This window comes from Eurytemora carolleeae, unplaced genomic scaffold (assembly GCF_000591075.1).
Source record: "Eurytemora carolleeae unplaced genomic scaffold, Eaff_2.0 scaffold232, whole genome shotgun sequence".
NCBI classification, from domain to species: domain Eukaryota; kingdom Metazoa; phylum Arthropoda; class Copepoda; order Calanoida; family Temoridae; genus Eurytemora; species Eurytemora carolleeae.
The window spans coordinates 82,916-93,018 of record NW_019397021.1 but is presented as its reverse complement, the minus strand read 5'-3'; the positions used below and the strand labels follow the sequence as shown (position 1 = coordinate 93,018).

The window sequence follows — 10,103 nt, the reverse complement described above, 5'->3', positions numbered from 1 at the left end:
CTCTATGTTAATGTTTGTAAATTTCCAGTCGAAACCACCCTGAAAACGTTCCCCCCTTTTTTCTGAAATAATTAGATCCTTCGTACATGCCAATCTAAAAAATAAGAAGGTCACTAGAAATTGGGTTTACAGTTCCATTGAATTTATCATAAATTTAATCTCCCTGAGTCCATATTTCCTTAGAAGACATTGTCAAGTCACCATGTTGGAAATTTTGCAAAATCATAAATTTTCTTTAGTCCAAAAGTTATACATGGAAAATCTAAAAAAATCTCGGAACATGTTTATATCTCGTAATTGATACAACCTGTGTAATATACAAGTAAGTTATCGTGCAAATGTTTTAATGGTCAGAATTAATAAAAGAATAAAAGAAAATGAAAAGTAAAACTTTACAAATGATTTCATACTCTCAGAAATGAAAGCCAGTGAATCAAAAAGAAACAATACTATTTTTATTTTTTTTAACTTTTCAGAGAAAATGTTACGCCTTCTTGCTTTTTTCACCGTGGTATGTAAAATAAAAAAATAAAAATTGAAATCATGTTTTTAAAATTCATTTTTTTGAAGACGACATTTAATACTGTATTTTTCCAGGTTGGACTTGGTTCCAGCTTAAGAGACGATTCCTGCAGGGTGAGGATTAATAAAAATTATCAAGAATAGAAATAAAATTTGAGAATTGGTTAAGCATAAACAAAGGCGTATACAGGGGGGGGGCTGTGGGGGCTTAGTCCTCTTCTTGAATTAGTTATGATTTCTAGGGGAAGGTTCAGACTCTTAGGTTAGAAACTCTCGATGCACTTCAATGTACGGAAAATGTCGTCTCTTAAGATGTATAAATACCCAATATGACGTAACTGATTATAGAGGCGAGAGTGACGTCATATTGAGTATTTCTCTATCTATCTTAGGAGACGACATTTCCGTACATTGAAGTGCATCGAGAGTAACTAACCTTATTATACAACCTTGTGCAGATCCCAATGGATGCTGACTGCTGAGCCCCTGGAAAGACAAATATTTTTAGCCCCCCCCTCTCTCTAAGACAAATTGCTGTAAACGCCCCTGATAAGGATGAACAATATTGAAATTATGATTAAAATTCTATTTCTATTTTGACCAAATTTTTCAGAAAGGAGTATTTGAGTAAAAAGTCTATATAGCTATCGTCTAGATCTTCGAAATAAGAAATTTGATTCGTCAAATGCAAATTCAAATTGGGTATTTTATGACCCCGTTTTATGGATGATAAACTTAGATATTTTTGTTTTAGGATTACTTGTACAGTGAGTGCAAGATGCCTGTTCCAGTTTCTGAAGTTCATGCATTAACTATTGAAGAGTGCAAGGCTACATGTGATGTAAGTTGACCCTAAAGAATGTTGCTCCAGGGAGAGGGATTAGAGGGAGAGGGGCCTTTGAATATAGAAATGCAAAGCATATTTATGCTTAATTCACATTTTTTATGCCAATTAATTTTTTAAATTTTTAAATCTTGCCCAAATATTTTCCTCTTCGGAAAATATTTGAATTAAATTAAATTTACTAAATGTTAATTCTGAAAGGGACTATAAGTGTAATAAGTGACCCTCCGTGCAAAGCTGTATATGACATATTCACAACGGTACCTTTGAAACCTTTATTTTATCAAAAATGTGGAAGATATTTTCGTTTTCTTGATTTAATTCTGATATTCTAAAAGTTTTCAGTTAAATTTTGCTCAAACCACAATTGAAAAAATAACTTTTAAACATTGATATCTAATTCATACTTGATAAGATTAAACTTTGAAGGGTACCGTAGTGCATCGTGTTATCTTTACATCGAGGAATTACGATCAAAGTCCATTTAAGTAAAACTATTTTCAATTTCAGGTGTTTGCTTCCTTTAATCAGTGCTCCTTCTTTTCCTTTAACAATCCGGCTGCAGTTGATGAAAATTGCAAGGTAGGAAAGGTTTTCAAGATGGAAGGAAAAGGATATCAAGAGCAAGAAATTAATTGGCTAAACATAAAAGATTATCTAAATTTCTGATTCTCAAGTTTAAAAAAATAAAAGATTTGCAGAAAACAATAATATTTATTCCTAACAATTAAAATCATTGAACTGACTTATCATCATCAAAGGAAAGATAGTGAAAATGAGAGAATGAAAGAAATCATAACAAAAATAATCAAAATAATTCTAATAATAATATTAAAAATAATAATTATAACACTTGTTCTGATAATGATAATGATAAAAATGATAATAAATATAATAATAATGACAATATTCGTGTTAATAAAAATTATAATAATGATTACAATAGTAAAAATAAGAATAGTTTTTATAGGATGCTAATTTTCATGCATTTTTCTAGATTTTCGCGGATGAGACAATTGAGGAGTTTTTGGCCGGTTGCAACCTTCGTGGACAGCCTTTGAAGGATTCTCTAGGAAACTGTTTCTATAACGGGGTAGGTTGGTTCATACTAACACAGGATAGGTTGATTCATACTTACACAGGATAGGTTGATTCATACTAACACAGGGTAGGTTGGTTCATACTAACACAGGGTAGGTTGGTTCATACTAACACAGGGTAGGTTTGTTCATACTAACACAGGGTAGGTTGGTTCATACTAACACGGGGTAGGTTGGTTCATACTAACACAGGGTAGGTTGGTTCATACTAACACAGGGTTGGTTGGTTCATACTAACACAGGGTAGGTTGGTTCATACTAACACGGGGTAGGTTGGTTCATACTAACACGGGGTAGGTTGGTTCATACTAACACAGGGTAGGTTGGTTCATACTAACACAGGGTAGGTTGGTTCATACTAACACAGGGTAGGTTGGTTCATACTAACACAGGGTAGGTTGGTTCATACTAACACAGGGTAGGTTGGTTCATACTAACACAGGGTAGGTTGGTTCATACTAACACAGGGTAGGTTGGTTCATACTAACACAGGGTAGGTTGGTTCATACTAACACAGGGTAGGTTGGTTCATACTAACACAGGGTAGGTTGGTTCATACTAACACAGGGTAGGTTGGTTCATACTAACACAGGGTAGGTTGGTTCATACTAACACAGGGTAGGTTGGTTCATACTAACACAGGGTAGGTTGGTTCATACTAACACAGGGTAGGTTGGTTCATACTAACACAGGGTAGGTTGGTTCATACTAACACAGGGTAGGTTGGTTCATACTAACACAGGGTAGGTTGGTTCATAACAACACAGGGTAGGTTGGTTCATTCTAACACAGGGTAGGTTGATTCATACTAACACAGGGTAGGTTGGTTCATAATAACACGGGGTAGGTTGGTTCATACTAACACAGGTTAGGTTGGTTCATACCAACACAGGGTAGGTTGGTTCATACTAACACAGGGTAGGTTGGTTCATACTAACACGGGGTAGGTTGGTTCATACTAACACAGGGTAGGTTGGTTCATACTAACACAGGGTAGGTTGGTTCATACCAACACAGGGTAGGTTTGTTCATACTAACACGGGGTAGGTTGGTTCATACTAACACGGGGTAGGTTGGTTCATACTAACACGGGGTAGGTTGGTTCCCACAAACACAGGGTAGGTTGGCTCATGCCAACACAGGGTAAGTTGGTTTATACTAACACGGAATAGGTTGGTTCATAAATTGCGAGCCTATTAAAATCCTTGATATTTTCAATCATTACTCTTCTATGTAGAGCTTTTGAGAAAAAAAAAACTGTTTTGAATTTTAATATGCAACCGGATAAGATTGTTCTACTTGTTCGTAAAACTAAAAACTAGATGAGCAAGGATCGATGGGACCAGTAAACTCGCATAAAGTTCTCCTTCTGTCTAGTTCTGTGTGGGAAAACATAGTCTTTCTAAGAGAGTCCTTTTCAAACAGAAATATAGAATGTTTAATTTCTGAAAGGGAGTGTTTGCGAAAAATGAAAGGGGGTATAGGCTTGGTGCGATAAAAAAGCGCTTTTGATCGCTACTAATCTTATTTCTATCTGTTGCGTCTGTAAGGAGAAAATTGTTAAAAACGACTAATACCGAATAACGTAGTGTCCATACAAATTCAGAAAGATGCAACATACGACTTAGACCGTAAAAAATCAATTTAATTTCAAACAAATCATTCAGAGATTACAACCTATAGTCAACGATTATCTTTCGCCACATTTGTTTATAGTTTATTTTCATAATATGTTTTAATTCTTATGATCTGAGAGTCACATTTATGCCTGTTTCGAGGATTTTTGGTAATGAAGACGACATTTTAATATTTTCCAGGAATGTTCGAAAACAAGTTGTAAGCTGAATATTTTAAAAAAAAATAAAATCAAAACATATTATGAAAAATCAACTATATACAAATGTGGCGAAAGATAATCGATGACTATAGGTTGTAATATTTGAATGATTTGTTTGAAATTAAATTGATTTTTTTAACGATCTAAGTCGTATGTTGCATCTTTCTGAATTTTTATGGACACTACGTTCTTCGGTATTAGTCGTTTTTAACAATTTTCTCCTTATAGACTCAACAGATAGAAGTAAGATTAGTAGCGATCAAAAGCGCTTTTTTATCACATTAAGCCTATACTTTTCAGAAAATTCTCATGTCTGTTTCATAAATGCTTAATAATTGTTTAGGCAACTTGTCCTGGAACTTGTATATTAATTAGGCCACTTGTCCTGGAACTTGTATTCTAATTAGGCCACTTGTCCTGAAACGTGTGTTAACTGTATTTTGTTTAGGCCACTTGTCCTGGAACTTGTATTAACTGTATTTGGTTTAAGCCACTTGTCCTTGAACTTGTGTCAACTGTATTTTGTTTAGACCACTTGTCCTGGAACTTGTATTAACTGTATTTTGTTTAGGATACTTGTCCTGGAACTTTTGTCAAATGTATTTTGTTTAGGCCACTTGTCCTGGAAGTTGTAATAACTGTATTTTGTTTAGGCTACTTGTCCTGGAACTTGTATTTTAATTAGGACACTTGTCCTGGAACGTGTGTTAACTGTATTTTGTTTAGGCCACTTGTCCTGGAACTTGTATTAACTGTATTTTGTTTAGGCAACTTGTCCTGGAACTTGTGTAACCTGTATTTTGTTTAGGCCACTTGTCCTGGAACTTGTATTAACTGTATTTTGTTTAGGCTACTTGTCCTGGAACTTGTGTCAATTAACTGTATTTTGTTTAGGCTACTTGTCCTGGAACTTGTGTCAAATGTATTTTGTTTAGGCCACTTGTCCTGGAACTTGTATTAACTGTATTTTGTTTAGGCTACTTGTCCTGGAACTTGTGTCAACTCTATTTTATGTAGGCCACTTGTCCTTGAACTTGTATTAACTGTATTTTGTTTAGGATACGTGTCCTGGAACTTGTGTCAACTGTATTTTGTTTAGGCCACTTGTCCTGGAACTTGTATTAACTGTATTTTGTTTAGGATACTTGTCCTGGACCTTGTATTAACTGTATTTTGTTTAGGATACTTGTCCTGGAACTTGTGTCAAATGTATTTCGTTTAGGCCACTTGTCCTGGAAGTTGTATTAACTGTATTTTGTTTAGGCTACTTGTCCTGGAACTTGTATTTTAATTAGGCCACTTGCCTGGAACGTGTGTTAACTGTATTTTGTTTAGGCAACTTGTCCTGGAACTTGTATTAACTGTATTTTGTTTAGGCTACTTGTCCTGGATCTTGTGTCAACTGTAATCCCTGTACAAACAACCCCTGCAAGGGTTATCTCGAGATTGATTGCCAGGTATTAAATTTATTGAGTCTTTGCCACAAACTCAGATTTGTAATCACTATATCGTTGCAACCCGATGTTGTAGACCTTTGATATTTTAAATTAATAATTATGTTAGATCAAATAATCTAAGTTTTAATTATAAAAGATTAACACCTTCAGATTGCAAATATATAGAAACTATAGACATTGGAGATTCAATTCCTTTACGTATATTTTATCTTAAAAAAACGTTGTTTGCATTCATGGGTTAGTTCAAGTTTCTTTTTCAAGCGACTTCGCTAAAATATGAAAAATGAACTTAGTCTTTTTCACAAACTCTGTTTTTCTAGTCTCTACGCAACCCAATGTCGTAGACCTTGATATTTTAACCTATGCATTCTATTTATCAAATAATTTAAGATTAAAGTGTTAAAGGTTTACACCATCAACTGCAAAGATATAGGGAATAGAAAACTTCAGTCTTCGCAAAAGTATGCTCTAAAAGTTATATTTTGTTACACTACATCGAAATTTAAGTAAACAATTACTTGGTTCCATGGAGAAAATAATACTTTGAGATATTGCAATTTTACAAAATTTAACTTCCAAAGTTTTGAGATGTCTTAAATAATAAAAATGTAATATTAAAAAATAATAAGAAAAAAAGTTCAAAACCATATTCATAAAGAGATTAAGCACAATGAAGGCAGATAATTTATGTCAATATTACTTATCCTATTTTAAATAAATATGTTTTTTTAAATGTCATAAAAAAAATTCAAGTTTCAGTGCAGTGCCCTAGGATAAAAATACTAAATCAGTCCGATATCAGTGAAATAAGTTTTATGATGTTAGCAAAAAGATGAGTTTTGCATTCAATGTTGTTTTCATTTTATTTTGAAAAAAAAGACCAAATTCTAGAAAAAAGGCCATATTCTAGAAAAAAGACCATATCCTAGAAAAAAGACCAAATCCTAGAAAAAAGACCATATTCTAGAAAAAAGACCATATTCTAGAAAGAAGACCATATTCTAGAAAGAAGACCATATTATAAAAAAAGACCATATTCCATAAAAAGACCATATTCTAGAAAAAGACCATGATCTAGAAAAAAGACCATATTCTAGAAAAAAGACCATATCCTAGAAAAAATACCATATTCCATAAAAACACCATATTCTAGAAAAAAGACCATGATCTAGAAAAAAGACCATGATCTAGAAAAAAGACCATATTCTAGAAAAAAGACCATATCCTAGAAAAAAGACCATATTCTAGAAAGAAGACCATATTCCATAAAAAGACCATATTCTAGAAAAAAGACCATGATCTAGAAAAAAGACCATATTCTAGATAAAAGACCATATTCAAGATAAAAGACCATAATTTAGAAAAAGATAACATACATATTAAAAGATTCCTGCGGCCGAGGAGGGTTTAAAACATAAAAAAATTGTACAGCAATATTAATGGAAAAATACTCTGTGTTTTACTTATACAAAATTCTTTAAATTTCAGATAAAAAAATAATTTATTTTCAAAAACATTTAGAATGTTGGAAACGGAAACCCTGAAGAGTCCCAGAATAACTTACCTGAAGAGGGCTGCAGACAATTTTGTTTTAATCTGATGAGTAAGTTTAATTAATCTGATGAGTGAGTTTGGATTAATCTGATGAGTAAGTTTAATTAATCTGATGGGTAAGTTTCAATTAATCTGATGAGTATGTTTGGATTAATCAGATGAGTAAGTTTGGATTAATCTGATGAGTAAGTTTGGATTAATCAGATGAGTAAGTTTGGATTAATCTGATGAGTAAGTTTTGATTAATCTGATGAGTAAGTTTGGATTAATCTGATGAGTAAGTTTGGATTAATCTGATGAGTAAGTTTCAATTAATCTGATGAGTAAGTTTGGATTAATCTGATGAGTAAGTTTCAATTAATCTGATGAGTAAGTTTGGATTAATATGATGAGTAAGTTTCAATTAATCTGATGAGTAAGTTTGGATTAATCTGATGAGTTAGTTTGGATTAATCTGATGAGTAAGTTTGGATTAATCAGATGAGTAAGTTTGGATTAATCTGATGAGTAAGTTTGGATTAATCTGATGAGTAAGTTTGGAATTAATATGATGAGTAAGTTTGGATTAATCTGATGAGTAAGTTTGGATTAATATGATGAGTAAGTTTCAATTAATCTGATGAGTAAGTTTGGATTAATCTGATGAGTAAGTTTGGATTAATATGATGAGTAAGTTTGGATTAATCAGATGAGTAAGTTTGGATTAATCTGATGAGTAAGTTTGGATTCAAAATTCAAAATTCAACTTTTAATGTAACGAATTTCTTTTTTTGAAAAGTTCTTATAAGCTCTGTTTAAATTTGTTGAAAAAAAGATAGAAAAACAAATAGTTGTCCGATTCACAACGGTACCCCATAGACAAATTTAAAAGATCAAGGAAGAAGGATCCTTATTTATCAAGAAAAGCTTTTTGTAAATTTAGGGTTTCTCTGCATAAACCATCAGAACTAGAAATGAAATACACAGAATTCAACAATTTTTTAGATAAAAAACGATATTTTCCTTTTAGTTACTTAGACAAAGGTTTAATGGGTACCTTTGTAAATCAGACATGCCACTCAGTTTCTCCAAATGTGTAAAGAGAATAAACGAGATGGACTTAAATATCTTCTCTTTAAAGGAAAATTTTGCATACAATTACAAATTAAGTAAAACTTTTCAAAAAAACCTTAAACTATTAAAAACTAGGCTAAGAACAATGTCCAACTTTAAATTATGGTGACACTTGGCAAATTATTAAATTAGATTTATTTTTAAAAATGATAAATTTCAGATTCTTCAAAACTGACCTTCTTGACTTTCTTGAAGGAGGAAGAGGTTTGCAACTGCTTTCAATCAGGTGAATAAACATAAACATATTCATGTAAAAAGGAATTGAGTTTCTGCAACAAACTCAAATTTTCTAATCCGTATATCTTTGACACCTGATGGTGTAAATCATTGATATTTTAAACGTAGATGATTTAATTTAACAAAATTATTCATAGTTTGAAATGTCTAAGGTCAATGAGGGTTGGAAAGATAAACGGGTAGAAAATCAGAGTTTGTGGCAAAGACTCAATTCCTTAAACAAATATTCAGATTTCTAAAAAACAGATGAAAACTTTTCGTTTCCTGACTAAAACTGTTTATTTCAGGAGAGAGAAACTGCAAAACCCAGATTCTAACCTTTGATACAGATATCACATGTAAGTTCTAGCCTAGGAACAAAAATACAAAAGTACAATGATGGTAAATAAAACACCCCTGACTTAACAGGGATAAATTCATTCGGTTTTTTACATTATATATCAATTACATTATATAAATCAACATTTTTAATCAAAGCATGATTGGGCGTTTAATAACACACCTGTCGACAAAAAGTTTAAAAGAGAAAATTTATGTCAAATTTCAATCAAAAATCACAGTTTTCTGGGACTTGACTGGACCGGACAATTAAATCCGTGTGAGATCTATCTAATGAATATGTATGCATCAAAATAAATGCCTGAACCATCGAAGCCTTTCTGAGAGTGTACCTGCATGTACCGCTTCTATGAAAGCTTAAAAATCGTTTAATTGTTTATTATTAATCGTTTATTGCGTTCAAAGATTAAAAAATAAAAAAAAGTTATTTTCAATCGTTGCCTGTTCCAAAGGCACCCAGTCTAAAAATTGCATGATCCCTGTCGGCACAACACGTACTACTGAATATGTAGTCCGTTGTACCGTCCAGTCAGGCTATCCGAGTAGAGTCGACCCGGCACGATTTATGCAACAAATGTAGCTTGGCATGATTGTATTTTAAACTATGCAAATGTCATAATGTGATAATATTTATAATTTCAGGTGTTCCTTAATCAGGTGTATACTGTATAGGTTATGGACGAAGCTTGTTTTAGTTGTAAATTTTCTGAAATAAAGTGATTTTAGATTTTTTGTATTTATATATATCCAATTCTTATAAAGATAAAATAATGTGTTTGTTATAAAAATTTTTGGATGCATTACAAAGTTTTGGATCCAGTCTAAAATTCCATAAACCTTTAAAACCGAACCAAAACACTTGACAACACTAAATGTACTTAGATAGATAAGGCTTTCATAGTAACGATTATCTTTATAAAAAAAATTCTTATCTTCGTCCTGTTGCAAAAAAATGTTTACTCTTTCTCAAAATATGTATTTTACTAAAATAATAAGATACAGTTTTAATAAATCAAGAATAATAAAATAATTAATATGAATCAAACAAATAAATAATCACATATTTCTACTTGCGAATAAAAAGTTGTAGCTTTTGAACT

The 10,103-nt window shown here is 32.1% G+C and overlaps 1 protein-coding gene across 1 annotated transcript; it reads left to right on the top strand.

Annotated features, from left to right (window-relative positions):
• Positions 1-415: 415 nt before the first annotated feature.
• Positions 416-9,735, top strand: LOC111711180 (uncharacterized). Its single transcript, XM_023485460.1, has 10 exons — positions 416-511; positions 598-636; positions 1,277-1,363; positions 1,877-1,948; positions 2,364-2,459; positions 5,680-5,760; positions 7,282-7,363; positions 8,588-8,653; positions 8,952-9,002; positions 9,646-9,735. Exons 1-10 carry the CDS (start codon positions 419-421, stop codon positions 9,654-9,656), a joined length of 678 nt encoding a protein of 225 aa, XP_023341228.1. The 5' UTR covers positions 416-418; the 3' UTR covers positions 9,657-9,735.
• Positions 9,736-10,103: the final 368 nt, after the last annotated feature.

Coding starts and splice junctions, on each gene's coding strand:
- LOC111711180 (XM_023485460.1), top strand. CDS start 419: ATGAAAGCCAGTGAATCAAAAAGAAACAATACTATTTTTATTTTTTTT. Junction 1,364..1,876: donor AGTGCAAGGCTACATGTGAT/GTAAGTTGACCC, acceptor TTTCAATTTCAG/GTGTTTGCTTCCTTTAATCA. Junction 5,761..7,281: donor ATCTCGAGATTGATTGCCAG/GTATTAAATTTA, acceptor AAAAACATTTAG/AATGTTGGAAACGGAAACCC.